Source organism: Pseudorasbora parva, chromosome 13, assembly GCF_024679245.1.
Source record: "Pseudorasbora parva isolate DD20220531a chromosome 13, ASM2467924v1, whole genome shotgun sequence".
NCBI lineage: Eukaryota > Metazoa > Chordata > Actinopteri > Cypriniformes > Gobionidae > Pseudorasbora > Pseudorasbora parva.
This window is the reverse complement of record NC_090184.1, coordinates 39,499,154-39,520,341: the sequence shown is the minus strand read 5'-3', so window position 1 is coordinate 39,520,341 and position 21,188 is coordinate 39,499,154. Positions and strand designations below refer to the sequence as shown.

At 37.4% G+C, this 21,188-nt stretch overlaps 1 protein-coding gene across 2 annotated transcripts in view; it reads left to right on the top strand.

The window, feature by feature from the left end:
• grm6a (glutamate receptor, metabotropic 6a) overlaps window positions 1-21,188 on the top strand; it is a 99,739-nt gene that overhangs the window by 62,287 nt on the left and 16,264 nt on the right. For both annotated transcript variants that reach the window (XM_067414343.1, XM_067414344.1), the window contains 6 exons: window positions 5,386-5,540; window positions 6,063-6,203; window positions 6,374-6,574; window positions 8,644-8,783; window positions 10,690-11,313; window positions 14,205-14,516. In XM_067414343.1, coding sequence (XP_067270444.1) covers window positions 5,386-5,540; window positions 6,063-6,203; window positions 6,374-6,574; window positions 8,644-8,783; window positions 10,690-11,313; window positions 14,205-14,516 — 1,573 coding nt within the window. The remainder of the gene's footprint in view (window positions 1-5,385; window positions 5,541-6,062; window positions 6,204-6,373; window positions 6,575-8,643; window positions 8,784-10,689; window positions 11,314-14,204; window positions 14,517-21,188) is intronic.

Here is a 21,188-nt window from a genome sequence, read left to right as displayed (position 1 = left end):
TAATAATAATTGCTACAATAACGTGGCGTGCGCTGATGACCAAGAAGTGTTGAGAAAGTAAACATGTTTGATTTTATGTTGACTGAAAGAATATTTGCTGTGTTAATATATTGTTTACAAGCATTGTCTTATATTTATCTTTAGAATTTGAATATTGTGTCTTTAACAGATGCATAATGGGAGTGTAACAGTGGCTTTTTCCATAGTTTATTTTTTTTTTTAATGATTCTGTCTGGAACAAACTGTTCATTCCATCTGTCGTGGTGCAGCAGACTAATGTTGTCTCAGATTTGATCATGGTTGACTGGTAACAAGGACACACGTGGATTATTTGATATGATTGAACTAACTTTTAGTATTTGTGATATTTAGTGGAGATTTGTCAAATAAACCAAATACTAAATGCAAAGTACACGCAATTAAATGAAACGTCCTTTGATGTACTGACAAGGCAATATGGGATACTTTGCTTTTGATATGCAATGCATCACACATGCTCCTGTATGCATGTAAATGGAGTTGGCTGCTGACCAACGCACCAGAAAAGGGAACAATGGCCACGGTCTTACGCCAGAAACATGCATGATTAGCCAATGCATTGCAAGTGCATGGCTCTGAAACATGTTACTGTACAGTAACAAATCTCAGTATGGGGGATAAAGTTCCCTTCAAATGTCTGTGCCATTAAATGTGTTTTTATTCAGATAGCAAGCTATAAATGTCAACCGTTTAAAGTCCCCCTGTAGTGAATAAATGAATCCTTTAAAACTCATCTTTGATCACCAAAATTACATATTCAAAAAAATCCAGTAAATGTTTTTTACTTATTCCTTAAAACAGCTTGAATAAACCCTTTGCTTAATTTAGGTCCTGTTTACACTAATGTGTTTTTGTTTTAAAAAGTTTTTTTTTTTTTTTAAAGAAAACGAACCTCGTCTACACTGGCATTTCCATTGCATTTCAGAAACGAGCTCTGTCTACACTGCATGACTGAAAACGCATGTCACATGACCAATCATGAACACTGGGTGTGCAGTTCTGTCGAGACTGGTATGTTACAGAGCCATTGAGAGACGGCTCTGGGCTGTGTTTCCCAAAACCCCTGGTCTGTTATTGTTGTGTTCAGGGAGGGTAATGTGGCCAGCCATGCCATCGTTTGAAAAAAAGTCTCTGTTTTGGTCTGTTTACACTGAAATGCAACCCCAGAGTTTTCAAACTAAAATAGGGTCTGCAGCATGTTCAAAAGTCTCTGTAGTGTCGGTGTAATGGGTAACCGTAGCAAAAGTAATGCGCTTTTAAAACAAAAACGCCCTAATGTAGACCCATAAATATGCAAATGAGCCCCGCTCACACCAGCTCAGAGATCCGCTCACTCAACTTTACTGTAGTAAACGCTGCATGATGGCAAGTGGAAGTACTGTGTTTTATGTATCGCTCTCTACTACGTCAGAGTCAAAACAGTGATTCTTATATTATGATGACCTTTTATTAGGGCTGTCAAAATGAACACGTTATAATGCGCAAATACACTGCAAGCTCGCTCTCGCTCATATCCGAGGTAAATCATTCACACCATCACTACTTACAGTACATGTGTTTTACTGAACTAAATACATTACGATCGGCTAAAACGAATAGGCAGGCTACTTTTCTGAACAAGAGCACTCCCAAGTCGTGTTTCTCACACTGTTGTGTGAATCTCGGCACAGTTCAGCATACACACACAAAATACCGGCAGTTCAGTAGAGGCCGCACCGCTCTTAAAGGGGACCACACTATATTCCAGCTCTTAAAGGGTCCACACCATATTCCAGCTCTTAAAGGGGCCACACCATATTCCAGCTCTTAAAGGGTCCACACTATATTCCAGCTCTTAAAGGGTCCACACTATATTCCAGCTCTTAAAGGGGCCACACTATATTCCTACTCGTTACGACCTCCTCCAGCTATGGTGTGGTAATGGTGTGCTCTTAGATCCGCATGACAGCTTTCACATTACCAATTTTTCATACGAACTGTGGCCTGTTCTGAACTAAACTGCCAGTGTAAAAACACCCTTTATTTATATTCTTAAAATGAGAGAAATCACAGCTTATTCTGAATTTTTAAGCTTAGGCTTAAGAAACATGAACAAGTTCTTTGAAAAACATCTATGACCTTTGATACATGTCTAGTCTTCATGATCTGTTGAGCATGGTTTCACTAATAAAAAACGTACATTTGCATAAAGCATGCATATTTGTCCATACCCATGTTGATTAGCGTATTAAAAACTAAAAAAAATATTAATTTTAAGATATATTTACAACTGATAAAAATGTGCGATTAAGTTGTGATTAATCACAAGTTAACTCATAACTATCATGCGATTAATCGCGTAATAATTAAATAGTAAATATTGACAGTCCTACCATATATATATATATCAAAAGCTCAAGGGAATGTTGATTTCTCAATTCATGACACTTTAATGACATGCAATAGGTTACAAGATTTGTGATGTAAGAAACACCAGTGATTGCAAACCTTTGAGGCTGTCTTTGGTTGATTTTAAGGAGGAAATACTTAATAAATACTCAGTATGCACATGGTTTGTCTTACAGCATATTTAAAAAACACCACATAGACATATTGACAACATTAAAAACTTTATCTTCGTCACAGGCGGTCTTTAACTTAACATACTTGCTCAGCGGGATTATCTTCAAACTGTTGTTTACTCTAATGGCAGTAGTTTAAGTGAGGTCACCTTTATTTATAAAGCACTTTTTATAATGCAAATTGTATCAAAGCAGCTTTACAATGGTAGCAAGAAAATTATGTGTAACACTGGAATACGGGTGCACTAATATGCATTAATTCATGTTTAACTAATGCACAGATAATCATGAGTTAATGGATGACACCATTTATTAATGATTACTGCATCAGCAACTAATGAAGATTCGTTAACACTTTAAGTTTCAGTTATTAACTATTAACTAGTTGCTTATTAGCATGCATATTACTAGGATATTGGCTGTCTATTAGTACTTATAAAGCACGTATTAATGCCTTACTCTGCATGACCTTATTCTACATCCCTTAATCCTACCCAATACCTACATTTAAATGCTACAAAAACTAGCTTACTAATTATTAATAAGCAGTAAATTAGGAGTTTATTGAGGCATAATTCGTAGTTAATAGTGAATATGTGTTCCCCATACTAAAGTGTTACTGAAGATTCTGTATGATTGATAGAATAAATAATATATGGTTTGCTATTAATTAAATGTCATGTATTAATTCCTTAATAACATATTATAATAACTAATAATGTAAATTAATGTGTAAATTACCAAAATGGGTCAAAGCCATGCATTTCAACTTCCAGTTGTCTACTTTAATTAATCATTAGTTCAAGCAGACAACTGGAAGTTGAAATCCATGGCTTTGACCTGTTGTTGAAATTAATGCTTTAATTTACATTATTAATATAATATTAGGGAATTAATACATTATAACACATTTAACTAATAACAATTCAGTGATTACTTAATCCATTAATCATAGAGAATCTGATGCAGTAATCATTAATAAATGGTTTAGTTCATAATGAGTCATACATTGACACGTGATTATCTGTGCATTAGTTAAGCATGAATTAATGCATATTAGTACACCCGTATTCTAAAGTGTTACCAAATAATGCAACAGAATTCAGTTCGGCTGTACAGCCATTCTGGAGAAAACAGGGATGTCATCACGCTTAGTTCAATTTTCATACAGTGTAAATGCGGGAATTGAATATTTAGTGTCCCCTAAGCAATATTGAAGCATTTTGAAGAATGTTGGTAACTAAACCATTTCCGTTCCCATTGACTTGGTTTGTATGGACAGAAAATACAATGGAAATCAATAGGAACCAAAACGCTTTAGTTGCCAACATTTTTCAAAGTATTTTCTTTTGTTTTCCAGGTTTGGAACCACATTAGAGCGAGTAATTTTTGGGTGGACTATCACTTTAGGTCTTCCATACAAAAAAGGTTCTTGATTAACGCTTCAAAACATCATTGAAGAACTTTAACTTTCACATTTAACATCTCTACTGTGTTAATGCAGATATTCCGTTGTTCCACTGGCTCTTAAATAACAAGGGAAGGCATGATATTTCTTTATTTTAAATGGTGATTGGAAATCTGTGTGACGTGTATCTTATGTTGGCGCATCTCAGGTGTGTCACCCTTACCCCATGAAGTGCTAAAGCTGTCTGGGAAATGTCATCTTAGAAGGTGCTATGGTGTCAAATCTAAAATAAGCTGTCTGTATCTTTTTATCTCTGAGCTTAGATGACCTTTTCATATATGATAAGAGTGGATACAGTATTCAAGACATTGCGTTCTTCCTGGCATAATGTCATTTTGCTTTTCCATGTTTGAACTTGCAAATTCAGAAGTACTAAACAAACTCACCCAGTGGAGACAATGCTTTGCTATCATCGTCAGCACTCACAAGTGACAATTTGCCGCTCTGTGTTTGGGTATCTCACTCTCTAATCCAAATGGCTGGTTGTTGATGCTTTCTGACAGGCTGATGAGGTAAAGAACATCTATGCAGATGAAGTTTCCCCCTCATTAAAGCACTCCTGTGAACACGGGCTGTCGCTCATACTGCGTGAATTGTCAACCACATCTTCAAATGCATAACTGAATAGCTTAATACATAATAACTTGGTTAAGTGCCACTCTAACTAACAATTTGATATATTTGAATTTCATGAAGGTCTTTTCATTTAGAGACATTTATAAATGTATACATTATATTAACATTTGCGAATGCATGCATGTAGGTGTGCTTTGAATGATACAATATAGGAGAACATTCTTACAGACAAATTTCATTTGTGTACAAATGTAATAACAGAAGAATTGGTCTTGGCAGTTGAGATGTTCAAGGGATGCATTCAATCTCATAAAGAACAATTATTAATTTAACGTTGGTTATGTTCCGTTATGTAAGTGTCACTTAAAAAAATGCTTCAGCTCCAGTTTGTATCCAGCCTTTGTAAAGATTTCACTTGCAAATTACAAAATATGAACTGCTTAATGGAATACTTGGCATAACATGTATTATATTACAGCTTTGTATTACTGCCATATGGACATAGTTTGACACACTTATCATACTACCTTACTGTAAAATGAATTCAAACATTCTCTGTAAAGCTGCTTTGAAACCATATGTGTTGTGAAAATTGCATTGAAACACTAAAGAACACTTGTGTACACAACAGAAGTGCAGTGGGTTGTTAAAGGCGTTTCATGTTGATATTCCCCACATTTTCACTATGTTTTGTAAATAAGTTTCCGTATAAACAGTCTAATTGTGCTGTTGCTTGTCCAGGCAGGTGCTGGAGGCTGCGAAGAAGTCCAATTTGACTGGTCATTTTAAATTTGTGGGATCAGACAGCTGGGGTGCCAAGAGCTCTCCGATCCTGGACCAGGAGGAAGTGGCTGAGGGTGCCGTCACCATTCTGCCCAAGAGAGCATCTATTGATGGTTTGGAATATAATATACGTCTTTTAAGTCGCCATAAAATAAATGTATATATAAAAAGCATTTTATTGTGAGCAATTCATTCATTGTCTTCCTGTGATATGCTCACTTGATGTCTGCAATGTATTCAAGCCACATACGGCCTTCAGTCTACTACGAAACGCTCACTTTTCACGATCCAATCAAATACTGATGAATAAAATCAACCCCGTCCTACATTTCTTCCTTGTTCAATAGCTATTTTACTCAGAATTGTCACAATATGATAGAAAAGTTGGTTGCAACTTCTATTTCTGCCATATCGTTTAAAAGTATGGGGTCAGTACGTAAAAAAAAAAAAAGAAAACAAAGATTTTATTCAGCAAGGATGCATTCACCTGATCAAAGGTGACAGTACAGACATTTATAATGTTACAAAAGATTCAAAAATCATGAACTCTAGCATATCTGTAGCAATTGTACTTAATTCTACTCTACTTATTTGTGCTTTAAACGTAAAATTGGACATTTCTGCTTTTCGATTAGGGTTTGACCAGTACTTCGTCACTCGATCCCTGGAGAACAATCGCAGGAATATCTGGTTCGCTGAATTCTGGGAGGATGACTTTAGGTGCAAACTGACACGTCCAGGTATCAAGATTGACCCAGAAAAGAAGAAATGCACAGGTGAGCGCTCCTGATAGCCGTTTGCAAGTTAACTGATTTTTGGAGCAATGACAGGCGACCTTTACAAGTCTTTTATGTCTTCTGTCTTGCTTATTGTTCACCTACTCTTTTCATTCAACACTTTGCTGGCTCATTGTGTTCATTTCAACTTATCTCTCTCTGTCTTTCAGGAGAAGAACGGATCAGTCGTGATTCTCATTACGAGCAAGAGGGCAAGGTTCAGTTTGTAATTGATGCGGTGTATGCCATGGCTCATGCCTTACACAACATGCACCAGGATCTGTGTTTGGGAGCCACAGGTGTTTGTGATAAAATGGACCCAGTGGAGGGACGTTCGCTCCTTAGCTACATCCGTGCCGTCAACTTCAATGGTGAGTTGACACGCTAGATCAGAATCACTGAAGTCGAGACCTGACTGGCATCAGAAATGCCATTAGACTGAATACCAAAAGATGTTCAAAGGTCCAGACTAAACCCCATAGAGAGCTTAGTTTTGCCTCACAGGCTTATCTGGATTGAGCACAAGTGTCATGCATGGGATATTTGAATACTTTACCCACAAATTAAAATTCTGTTATCACTGCCATGTTGTTTCAAACCTGCATAACTTTAGTTATTGTGGAGTCAAGAGTCAACTGGATACAAATGTCTGCTAAATTAATAAATGTAAAACATTTAAGAATGTTAGCTCTTTTTTATATAATTACAGTGTAGAGCAAAAGCACTTTCAATTCCCAAAAAAGATATTGCACCGTATATGAAGTTTAAATTGCTATTTGCTAAAAATCACTAAAAACATTCAGATAATGGATCAATAATACATTAAAAACAGTAATTTTATATAATATTATTGCAATAAAAATACCAGCTTTTTAAAGAATTTATTCCAGTGATGGAAAGCTGAATTTTCATCATTAGATCAGTCTTCAGAAATCATTCTAATATGCTGATATACTTCTTAAGGAATATTTTTATCATCAATACTAAAAAAGGTTGTTGCTTAATATTTTTGTGGAACCCCGTGGTACATTATTCATTATTTTTCAGAGAGTCCAAAAGAAAAACATTTATTTGAAATAGAAATGATTTGTAAAATAGTTTTTAGTGTCTCCTTTTGATCAATTTATTGTCAATTAATGCTGAATAAAATTATTAATTTCTTTAAAAAAGGTAGAATATATCCTTACAAATAACATTACAAAGATCAACTCTTAATTTGTTATTGTGACAAGAAACATATTTTCTACAATTCATGAGTGCATGTTTTTCTAAAGAAATATATTTTTTTTAAATCTGATTGACCTCTAAAATAACATTTTGTCTTCTATTTATGTAACCAAGTTAGTGCAGTTAGGCAAATAATATTAACCAGTAACATACTTTTCACGATCCAATCAATTCCTGAAAGATAAAGTCGAGCACCGCCCTATATTATTATATGCAGAATATTCAGTTTCATTTTGCAATATGTCACAGTATTGTAGTTAAATGTGTAAATGTGCGATTTAATGCAGAATGGGCTTAGTGCTTCTCATTGGTTTGACCTCGTAGCTCAGAATAATTAAAAAAATCTCTAGAAAATGGCAAAGTTCTGCCAAGTAAATCTAACTTTACTCTGGTGTTATAAAGCTGTCCATGAAAGAATTCCCATTAAATCACTTCCTCAAGAGTGACTGTTATCTTGCAAACATTTGGAGGGAATTGTCTGAACAAGCAATATGCATTATTGTGAAGGAGAAAATCTGTCCTTTTTTCGAAACCAGGATTTCAAATGAAACTGTCTTCCGCCTAAACAGGAAAAAACAAATGAGGAAAAGACAAATGCTCATCCATCTAGGGCTAACTGAAGCAGGTTTTGAGTGGTTGAATGATGTGTTCTTGCTGAGTTGGAGGAAGGGATCTAATTACTGAAGAAAATACACATATTCAGGTTGACAAAGAAAGGCTCGAAGCACTCACAATCACATGGAAGCAGCTGAATGTTTGTCCATAGTGCATTCAGAGTTTACCATTCGAATGGACTAAAAACAGATATTGCTGTATCTAATATGCAGCTGCATAAAGTATGCATGATTGGAGCGTCTACATGGCAGATGTTTGTAGAGCGAAGTGAAGATGTTTAGAGTCTCAGTGGAGAAGGAGCGACAGGAAGAGGAGATATAACGAGAACCTGACATCTCTTTATGATAAATCTAGCTGTGATCACGCACATCCTCTCATCCTCAGCTGTTACTATCATCTCTGTAATGTATTTCTTTAAAGATCCAAAGAACAATACAATGAGATGAGCCCATTGATATGTACTTCCCAAACTTCTCATAAGATGCAAAATACAAAAAAAAAAAAAAAAAACAATGAGTTGAATTTGTTTTGGGGAGACATTTATGATGTTTCTCGTTGCATGATAACATTATATAAATGTTTCTTTTGTGATTATCAGGTAGCGCTGGCACTGCCGTTCTGTTTAATGAAAATGGTGACGCTCCTGGACGCTATGACATCTTTCAGTACCAGATGACCAACACCACTAGTCCAGGATACAGAGTCATCGGCCAGTGGACCAATAACCTGCGGCTCAACGTAAATTGACTCCAATTGTACATTAGCATAGAGTTGAATTATATTGACAATGAATTAGTTAACCATTCAAACATTAAAATTCATTTTAAACATTAATGTTGTTCCAAAACTGTAAGACATTCATTCATCTTTAGAACACATGAAGATTGCTTTTTTATTACATTTCTGTCCCTCCGTTGACAGCTACACAACTACCACTTTGATGCTTCAAAAAGTTAATAAAAAGATTGTAAAAGTAATCCACATGAATTGAACTGTGTAGTCAAAATTTTCTGAAGAGACACGATCTCTTTATATGATGAGCAGAATGAATGTAGTTTTTTAATCACATATAAACATTGATCAGCAAACATAAACAGATGCTCAACCCAACCTGCTTGATGCCTGAGAACACGTAACACGAGAATGAACCTCATTGGTTCGTGCTGAAGCTCAAACGTGCTGCATAACATGAAAATGAACCTCATTGGTTCTTGCTAAAGCTCAGACGTGCTACGTAACACGAGAATGAACCTCATTGGTTCTTGCTGAAGCTCAAACGTGCCGAGTAACACGAGAATGAACCTCATTGGTTCTTGCTGAAGCTCAAACGTGCCGAGTAACACGAGAATGAACCTCATTGGTTCTTGCTGAAGCTCAAACGTGCCGAGTAACACGAGAATGAACCTCATTGGTTCTTGCTCATTCTCAGACGTGCTGCGTAACACGAGAATGCACCTCATTGGTTCTAGCTTCTGTTTACCACCGCTAATGTGTGAGTTGATCAATGTTTATATGTGAATAAAACTTAAATTAATTATTTTCATCATATAAAGTGAAAAAGTCTCTTTGGAAAATGTGGACTAAACCACTCAATTCATATTGAAGACTCATTTTAATGGAGGGACAGACATCTCTCAGATTTCATTATAAATATCTTTATTTGTGTTCCAAAGATAACTAGTTTTACAGGTTTGTAACAACATGAGGGTGAGTAGTTGCCTGACAACAAGCCAGACCCACATCAAGATGTTTGGTCTGGAAACTCACCATTGACAGCTCAATCCGAGGGGCGGGATAAACGGTTGTCTTTCAAACTCCCTCTGCACACGATAGGATAGTGCTACAACCAACCAGAGCAACGAAGGTGAAACAGCTTGTTGACAGATTAAACATTCGCCGTATCCGGTCGGCTAAACTCCGAACACATCTTCCCTTTTTAAGAATGACTTCAGTGCCGTTCTTTGTTCTTTTCTCAGAGAAAAGCTTAACTCCAAGTCTTCCAGAGTCGCGGTCAAAGCTGATTCGAAAGACCGCCGCCGTTCGCCAGTTTCTCTGTTTACTAGAAGCATGCAAATGCAACTCGGCTGTCGTCATTATAGCCCCGCCCACCGACTCTATACACGATGTGATTGGCCCGGCAAGAGTTAGGCGAATACAGCTCTGAAGGGTATTGAGAGTTGCTAGACGACACTCGCGGGCAGATTAAATTTGTTGCCGCTAGGGTGCGTCTAGATTTCTAGGCTAGGTGAGTAGCTAAATGATGACAGAATTTTAAATGTTGAGGTGAGGTGAACTAACCCTTAATTATGTACAGATTAAATGATTAGTTCACCCAAAAATGAAAATTCTATCATTACTTACTCTAATGTCGTTCGACACCCGTAAGACCTCCGTTCATCTTCAGAACACAAATGAAGATATTTTTGTTGAAATCCGATGGCTCAGAAAGGCCTTCATTAACACCAATGTCATTTCCTCTCTCAAGACCCATAAAAGACACTAAAGACGTCGTTACAAAGCCCATGTCACTACAGTGGCTAATAATAAGTAATTAATGAGAGAATTTTCATTTTTGGGTGAACTACCCCTTTAACCTCTTTTTTTCTAGTTAAGTTCTATTTAAACATTCTCTGTATATCATCAGGTAGAAGACATGCAGTGGACTGGTGGATCCCGTCAGATTCCGGACTCTGTTTGCAGTTTTCCGTGCCAGCCGGGTGAGAGGAAGAAGATGGTGAAGGGTGTCCCGTGCTGCTGGCACTGTGAGCTCTGTGATGGGTATCAGTTCCAAGCTGACGAATTCAACTGTGAGATGTGCCCTTTCGGCATGCGACCAACACTCAACCGCACTGCCTGCCGGCCAACTCCCATCATCAAGCTGGAGTGGCATTCTCCCTGGGCGGTTATCCCTCTATTTCTGGCCATTCTTGGCATCATGGCAACCCTGTCCGTCATCATCACCTTCATCCGCTTCAACGACACCCCCATCGTGAGGGCCGCGGGTCGCGAGCTCAGCTATGTGCTCCTGACCGGAATTTTCCTCATCTACCTCATCACCTTCCTCATGATCGCCGAGCCGACAACAGTGGTGTGTGCTTTCCGCAGGCTGCTGCTGGGTCTGGGCATGAGCATCACGTACTCCGCCATGCTCACAAAGACCAACAGGATCTACCGGATCTTCGAGCAGGGCAAGAAGTCCGTCACGCCTCCAAAATTCATCAGCCCCACTTCACAGCTTATGATAACCTTCGTTCTTATCGCAGTACAGGTGAGTGTGTTAAATCAGAGCTTGATGCAATTTACTGTAGTAATAATTATTTCATAGATTTGCTTCCTGGAGGGTGCGACCCATGTCCTGTATGTCCCAAATCTCATGGAATTTGTTACTGTAGACCCTTTCACAGACATGTTGAGCGCATAAATGCAGTGATCTCGTCATTGCATCTCGGTTTTTGCAAACTAACGAATGCTTTCATCATAAATAAGAGATGTGTTGATTATTTTGGGAGTTTTGCCACAAGTCCAGAACTCATTCATTGATAAACTCGCGCTGTTTGATTGACAGCTCCAGTGATTGTAAAGGGAGCATTCTTGATCGCTTTCTATAAATAATTTAATCACAGTTTTTTTCATCTTGCTAAGAGAACCAATGTGAAGTTGACCGTTTAGCCATAGACAAAGAACATTTGACTGTTCATGATCATTACATATCAGAAATCACTGGTCACAGATCAGGCATTAGAAACAACACAGTTACTTTAATATTGTGGCATTACTGTCGAGTCCATATCGCAAAAGTCTGAAATTGCTAAAAGTACCAAATACAAGTAAATAATGCTCAACTGAGTCGTTCACATTGTTGAAAATGAATAACCACTTTTCTAACATTAGGATCCTTTGAAAGGTAATGTTATTTTTAGTCCAGTGATTCTGTAACGCCCTTCTCTCCTCATCATCTCACTAAAACACATAGTGGGCGGAGCCAAAGTTGCGATGATGATGTAGGCGTTGATCTTCTGCAGAGGCGGTTTTTCACATATCTAAGATAAGGCACATTAAACAAACAAGTCATTATCTGAGCTTGGTTATAATAAAAGCTGTCTTAAGACTAACAAGGAAGTTTTCAGTTCTGAAGGACATTTTTATAGTATAGTGACCTCTTATATGTCAAAAGCTCAAGGAAAATTTGATTTTCTCAGTTAATGACCCCTTTAATGCATCCTTGCTGACTGAAAGTATTCACTATTTTTTTTCTTCCTGTGGAATAAACCTATGAACTTTTTAATAGACCCTGCATATTAAGTTTACACATCAGAAAAATGACACATCAGATTTCAATTTTAACTTCATTAATTTATTAAAAGCTGAAGCTTTGGTGAGGAATGCAAGAAAAAGTAATTAAATTAAGGAATTATTAATTTAGGAATTAGTGAAGAAAATTCTTGGCGTTCTCCAGAATTCTGTCGAGAGGCACCTTAGCAAGCCCTAATCTTACTGAAATGTACTGTACATGAACCTTTCCGTCTCTCTCTAGCCAAACACGGGTTCATGGGCGACACAGAGCCACTGGTTATGGTAACTAAAGCCCCTATACTGTTGTTTCATTCTCAATATGTCCCTACGGGTGCATTTTGAGGTTTTGTCAATAGCAGTTTCCAGCCAAGCAGATTCTCCTGCGTTTGTACACTCTGCCGAAGCTGATAAGCTGCCTGCAGACCTCATCATGTTGAGTGCTCGGGCTTCATTCTGCTTGTGCCAGCAAACGTGCCAGCCACGCTAATGTGTAAAAGCAAAAGTAAAGGTGAAAAAATGCTTGAATGATTTACAGGTGACAAGAAAGCTCCGCCGCTGTCGATACGCATCGTGTCTGCTGATAAACACCTCTCCGCCGATTAAAAACTGCTGATTGGAACTTTTACAAAAGAATATTTTAAAAGCTTTTGTAGTTCAAGCTTAGCCCCGGAATTATGTGCATGACTCACTGGTAACAGTGCGGGGGAGACGAGATTAACAGGACGTTCGCGGGAGAATGATTGACAGCAGGACGTTTCTCAGCACCTCCTCCAGCGCATGTTGGCAGATGTGTCACCGATGCTGAGTGGAGAACGGAACTCCGCCGAGCGATTCTGACAGCAACATCTGTCTCCGCAGCAACATGCCGGCCGCCCGGCTGCTGTTCTGTTCTCCTCCCAGAAGTTTCTCTGAAAGTTTTCCGCTCTACCTGATGAGCCCCCGCAATCAGGATCAGAGTCGGGAAGAGTCACCTCCTAGTTGGAATTTTCTCGTTGAGAACAGGTGTAAAGGATGCTCTCTAAATCATGCCTCTAACCAGCTGCTATCATCCAGTGACCCTTTGCACTTACATGCTGAATGACGTTGTTACATGATGCTTTAGGGAGATCATACGTCCCCTGTAGAAAAGTCCTTGTTTTATATTTCACAAGTTCACACTTACATATCATTTATAGAGAGTAAATTTAAATGTGTATTTGGCATGCTGTCTGGAGTGTCATTGGAATTTTTCCAGAAATAAAATGCATAAAGTCTCAGGGGGATATGAGGGGAGGAAGCACAATCATTTGAATATACTCCAGGGTTTCTACTGATACAAAGCCATATGCTAATCTCTGAAGTAACCCTTTTAATCAATTGAAAGGGATCTGTGCTAAATAAAAGTATTAATGTAAAAAATCTTGTAACTATCTAATAGTGTAATGTGGTTGTTTTCTGACAGTCTACAATTATTAGGGTAAAATACATAACATTCGCATTGTTCCTCCTTTTAATTCAGAATTAAAAACATTGGAAATTGAAATGCTACATTTCAGCTCAACTAGACGTATCCCCCTTTTTGGGTTTCAGAAATCTGGGCACGTTATTATAAAGTGAGGATTGGATCTTATAGTTTCTTTTGTGCCTTTAAAAAAGCACTTTAAAACCCATCATTAAGAGCAATCAGACTGATAGGTGGCCTATTTTAACCAGTAATCTTGTGCAAAGTCGTGTCTGCTGAAGACTTGCTAAAACACAGCCTTTTTATACTTTGTTCTACATCAATCTAACAGCAGCTCTTGACAAATGAGTGTGACCTTCTGACTGCTTCAGTCTCGCCGATAATAATAAGCTTGTGCTTCCTCCCATCTGTTGCGTTCTCCTCAGGTTGTGGGTGTTTTCGTCTGGTTTGGCGTGATGCCGCCACACACCACCGTGGACTACGAGGAGCAGCGGCCGCCCAATCCAGAGTTGGCACGCGGCGTCCTGAAGTGTGACATGTCTGATTTGTCGCTCATCTGCTGCCTGAGCTACAGCATCGTGCTGATGGTCACATGCACTGTCTATGCGGTCAAGAGCAGAGGTGTGCCTGAGACTTTCAATGAAGCTAAACCGATCGGCTTCACCATGTATACCACCTGCATCGTCTGGCTGGCGTTTGTGCCTATTTTCTTCGGCACGGCGCAGTCCACTGAGAAGGTGAGATGTTATAATGTGAGCGATTATTAATGTTGTTAAAAAAATGGTTCACCCAAAAATGCTTATCATTTACTCACCTTTAAAGCACACAAGAAATTATATAAATTTTTTTCAGCAAGGTTGCATTAAATTGATCAAAAGTAACATTAAAGGTGTTTTTAATGTGAAAAAGATTTCTAGGACCCACTTTAGGGTGGCATTACTACTATGTACTAACATTTTTATTAATAATTTAATACAATGCAATTATTGTGTACATACATGTTTTTATAGTGTACTTACATTTAAAAAATACCTGCATGAAATTACATCTGTAATTAATTTTTGTAGTTACATTTGTAATTACACAGTTGACGCTTCCCTTACACCTAACCCTACCCTTAAACTGACCCATATCATCACACCTGTCCCTAACTCTACCCGTATCTCACCTCAATATCAGCAAAGGTGTTTGGCAATACAATTTGAACACAGTAAGTGCATAGCACAGTATGTAACTATCCCTTTAAGTACACAGTACTTAAAGGGATAGTTTACTTTGAAATTAAATTTTGATATGTATTAGCTTACCTCATGGGCATCCGAGATGTAGGAGTATTTGTTTCCCCAGTAGTTTCAATTTTGATCATTTTAGGTCAAACCGTTCTTGTCTGTGCCTCACATAATGCAGGTCTATGGTCACCACCTCAAGGAGCATACACAGAGAAGTCCAAATTAAACAATCCCCCATCGTAAGAACACACTGATGGCCTAAGACACCAAACGAGCGGTTTGTGTGAGAAAACAAACAATATTTATATCGTTTTTACCTCTTGTACACCACAGGAAACACGCGCCCTTGGATCCGTCGGACGTAGTGGTGTACAAGAGGTAAAAACGATATAAATACTGTTCGTTTTCTCACAAAAAACGCTCGTTTGGTGTCCTAGGCCATCAGTGTGTACTTACGATGGGGGATTGTTTAATTTGGACTTTCACTGTGTATGCTCCTTGAGGTGGTGACCATAGACCTGCATTATGTGAGGCACAGACAAGAACGGTTTTGACCTAAAATGATCAACATTGAAACTACTGGGGAAACAAATACTCCTACATCTCGGATGCCCATGAGGTAAGCTGAAACATATCAACATTTAATTTCAAAGTGAACTATCCCTTTAAGGCCACCTAATATAGAGTGGGGCCGATTTCTATTTTTTTTTTCTTTTTATTCATTAAATATATCACTGTTCCCACAGAAGTATAATACGTCACAACTGTTTTTAACATTTATAATAATCAGAAATGTTTCTTGAGCAGTAAATCATTATATTAGAAGGATTTCTGAAGGATCATGTGACATTGAAGACTGAAGTAATGATATTTCAAAATATTACTGTATTTTTGCATAGGGCAGAAGATCTTTGCAGGACCAAAGTACATTGCCCTTTTTTAAAATAAATTAATACTTTTATTCAGCAAGGATGCATTAAATTGATCAACAGTGACAGTTAAGACGTTTCTTTTTTATTTCCATTTCAAATAAATGCTCTTCTTTTTATTCATCAAAGAATCCTAAAGAAATATATCACAAAGATATGAAGCAGCACAACTGTTTTCAACTGTTTTAGATGTTTTATTTAAGCATCCCATTTGATGTTTCTTCTGTTCATTTTAGGAAACAAGGATAGAGCGATAAAAGTAATGTGTAATACACTATCATTCAAAAACTATATGTCAGCAAGATTTTTATGCACATTAATACTTTTATTCAGCAAGGATGCTTAAATAAATTAAAAGTGTCAGTAAAGACATTTATAATGTAATATAATGTAAAAGATTCTTATTTCAAATAAATGCTTTTCTTTTGAACGTTTTATTCATCAAAGAATGCTGAAAAAAGTATTGCAGTTTCAGCAAAAATATGAAGTAGCTGTGTTCAACATTGATAAAAAAATGCTTCTTGAGCACCAAATTCAACTTTGCTTGAGGAATAAAACTTTCATCTCTGCTTTGTTCATCCAAAGTACATTGGTATACGGTATTTTAAAATAAATTAATACTTTATTCAGCAAGGATGCATTAGGGATTTTTTCACTTCATTCTAGAATCAAAGAATCCTGAACAAATATATCCATACAAATATTTAGCAGCACAACTGTTTTCAACAGGTATAATCATAATATTAGAATGATTTCTGAAGGATTATGTGACACTGAAGACTGGAGTAATGATGCTGTCTTTAAATCTTAATAATATTTCACAATATTCTACTGTGTTTTTGCATTAAACCCTTCTTTCAGAAGCAATAATAAAAAAAAAATCTTACAGACCCCAAACTTTTCAACGGTAGTATATCAAGTGACAAAATAAAAGCACTATAAAAGTGGTTTAGCTGACTCATGCACCACATTCCACGTCTTCTGAAATCATATGACAGCTTTTTGGATGGAACAAACTGAAATTTAAGTTGTAAATGTTCTTCTTCACCCCAATGCTCAAATCCCATTAGCATATGCACATATTCAAATGCAGCATGTCAATGCATCTTACCAGTTTGATGTCGCTGAAGTTTGAACATGGAGAAGTGCAAATGAGACCTTTGGGATGGTTCGAGGTTAAATTTAACCTCGTTCTCCATGCCCTGATGAAAAAGCCTCCACAGGAGTGGATTCCAGAAGTGATTTAGAAGAGGAGTAATCCTCGTTTAATATACGGTTTTATGCAGGAGTATGTCACATTATGAAAAAAGATGCTGTTTTATATGGAAGTGTTTTTCATCATTACCTAGTGGTGTTGCTAGATGTGTTACTGTTCTTGTTTTTTTTAAAAAACTACTGTAATGCTTTTCTGATACATTTGCAATGGAACAGAGAGCAATACTTCACATGAAAGATTCAGATGTCGCCTATGCCATCTTTAAAACACAATGCACAGAAATGCAACACCATCTCTCTGTGAAACAACTTCTAGTATTTACACCACAGTTCTGCTCCAATCCAGCAACAAAAGAGCAGAGCTTAGTCGCCGTTTAAGTCCTTAAGTAGAAAATTATGTGAAATGAAGTCATTTCAATATGAAGGCATTGAAGTAAGCAACAACCTGCCAGGCTCACGATAACAAGTCCAAGTTGTATTGCTCACAGTTTCTCTTTTGAAGAGGCCTTTGATATGGCAGACATGGAAAGGGATGAGATGAGAAAAAAACAACATTTCATTTCTCCCCTTTATCTCCCAAAGACACACCATGACACAGAGACAAAGGCTCTTCCGCCCACCAATGAGGTTCCGGGGGTTTGACTGTGGGAGGAGGTTGATAACGGGAGTGTTTGGGAGCCTGAAAGACAATGTCTGCCCATCTTAATAAAGCCAGAAGCCTCGTCAGCGGGAATTAGGAATTAGAGCATTAGTTATTGCTGCATAGATTAAACGACCCAGGTAGCTTCCCACTGACATCCCCGTTTAATGCGCCGCGCTAATACTATACGTGTCATTTCCTGGGGAGCGCTCTTGGGTGGGCAGGTGCTTTTTTATTTGGATTTGGCAGCCGCATATGATGAACATTGTGAATGTTTATATTGATGCAATGCCATGGCCTGTCCAAAGGAGGATTTTATTACTCAAAGGTTGCGCTTTCAGAGCTAAGAAGGCTTTAGATGTTTAATTTAAGCATCACATTTGATGTTTCTTCTGTTAATTTTAGGAAACAAATGATACAGTATGGAGCAATACAAGTAATGTGTAATACAATACCATTCAAAAACTAGATGTCAATAAGATTTATAAACACATTAATACCATTATTCAGTAAAGATGCTTAAGATAAAAGTGGCAGTAAAGATATTTAATAATGTAATATTTCAAATTAATGCTGTTCTCTGCACAATGTGTTTTTTGCTAGTTTCAGCCTGATGCAGTTATCATTTTCACGTCCTGCGCCACGTTGTTTAAATGGCAAATGCACTCAGGCTCATCTGGTTGCCCATGGGCGTGTTGGTCTGAAAGCGAGGTGTGTTCAGACACATTGCTCTTTGGAAGAACTGAAAAGCACTGCACCATTGACGAACAAAAACCTAGTAGCTACTGTATTGGCAAATTAATTAACTCCGTCACTTTACTGAATAAGAGACAAACATTAGCCAATTATCTTTATAAAGGATTATTTCTTGCAAGAAAGAGCCACAGTTAACACAGTCATCAGTGCCTGCATCGAGTGTGAACTGAAGACATAACAGAAGTCACAATCTCTTATACCCCCATTGTCCAAACAATCTCTCTCAGTAGTTTTGGCACACATGGTGAGTGTGTTAAACACAGCACATAAGTGTCCTGCATGGCAGAGACACATATTAGCTCCTGTATGAATACAAACACAATCTAAATAATCAATATTCTTCATCAGTGATTATAATTTTTCCACAACAGTACCCTGCAGTATTTTGTGTTATTTAAAGAGCGTGTTAGTAAAACGTGCCTGTAAGCGGGAACACAACTGCATATTACACACACAGGGATGCGCAGCAGCACACAAACATTTTTTAAATATAAAAAATAAAAGGATTCCTCTCTGGAGAAGCGTTCAGTCTTTCCGCTCGCAAATTCAGCCATGTAAATAGCCAATCTGCTATAGTGCAAGAGCAACTGGCTTTTAAAGGGAATGGGAGATGAGACTCTGGTTGGTTTATTGCACGTTATGCCCAAAACACAACCATGACTCATTAAGAGAATAGGTACAACCTTTTTGGACCGTACTCTGGGGGCACAGACTGTTTTGCCCATTGTTAAACTAGCAAAAGTGGATTCAGACACGTGTACCTATGGCATTTGCTTCAGACCATGTGCTCAGATCGTTAAAGGGTAAGTTCACCCAAAAATGAAATTGATGATCCACACCCGTAAGACCTCCGTTCATCTTCAGAACACAGTTTAAGATATTTTATATTTAGTCCGAGAGCGTATCCAAGTGTATGTACACTATACTGTCCATGTACAGAAAGGGAATAAAAACATCATCAAAGTAGTCCATATGTGACATCAGTTAGTTCGTTAGAATCTCTTGAAGCATCAAAAATACATTTTGGTCCAAAAATAACAAAAACTACGACTTTATTCAGCACTGTCTTCTCTTCCGCATTTGTGTTCAATCCTCAAATAAAGATTCAAACGGTTGTGAATCAGTGAATCGATTTCAACAGTTTGGCAGTTTGGCACGCGATCCGAATCATGAATCAATACACTGATTCACAACCGTTTAAATCTTTATTTGAGGATTGAACACAAACGCGGAAGAGAAGACAATGCTGAATAAAGTCGTATTTTAGGGCCCATAGAATGCTGAAAAAAGTATCATGGTTTCCACAAAAATAGGAAGTAGCTGTTTTCATCATTGATAATAAGAAATGCTTCTTGAGCACCAAATTCAACTTTGCTTGAGGAATAACTTAAATTAAAAAATATTAAACAGTTGTAATAGTTTACAGCATTAATATTTTTGCAGTATTTTGGATGAAATAAATAATGGTGAGCATAAGAGACTTTTCTCTAAAACATTAAGCAAACAGACCCCACACTTTTGATTGGTCATGCATATTAAATATGTAATTTATAATTATAATAATTAAGTAATTAGGTTCTAATTTCATTTTATAATTATGTTAATGTGAATTAATAACTTTATTAAACAATTAAAATAAATATTTTGGGCCAGATTTAATAACAGCTTGCTTCAGTGCAAACCCTCTTTTGCCATAAAAGATAAAAATAAAAATACTGTCAGGATTTACTAAAGACACACAGTGAAAAAATAGCACTGAGAACGAAGGTGTGGACAGTTATTTTTGGGGCTGACCTTATTGCATATGCATTTGTGGGAGTTTCCCTTTCAGACACATTTCGTATGGAAGGAGAGTATTTATATGAAACACAGAATGTGATTTACTAGGATTTGTGCTAATCAATTTACTACCAAAAAAGCATATCTTAAACCAGACAGCAAATTTGCACTGCTAGATTGCGGTGGTCATTATGGAAATGATCCGGTTGCGTTTGTGTGTTGTCAGTAGATCAGCCGCGGAAATGTACAATCCAATCTGCGTTTTTAGGGGGAATTGCACTCTCGTGCGAATTTGCCCTGTTTAGTAAATCTGGCCCTTTAACATAAAACGTATGTCATTTGGTCTTGGAAGAATCTGATGGGAAATGTTGATAAGAGATCAGATTTGTAACGGTCACTGTCTGTTACCTGTGCTGCTTTTCATGAGTTCTGTTTGCTAGTTTCTATGGTTTCTCACTGGATTACATTCACCTGTTGTTCATTTAGTAATCTTGTGTATTTATATCCTTTGTTTCCTCTGATTTTTGTTCTGTCATCTTATATTTACTTGGTCGTTGTTTTAGCTTTCCTGTGTTCTCCTGTGCTCCCTGAATACTGGGATTAAAGTTTCATTCTAGTAAAGCTCCAGCGTCGTGCGATTTGTGCAATCAAACGTGACAATTAAAATGACTTTTGAGTTTTGCTAATTAGTTAAGCTAGTCTTAGTATAGTTGGGTTCTATACTGAGGCTCTGAGATTATTAGAATCTGTTTGTCATATAAACACAAACAATATTTTTTTATGAGTCCATATAATGCAAGTGACTGGCTGCCACTCGGCTGATGCTTGAAAAGCCACACGCACCGATCGTGATGGTAATCC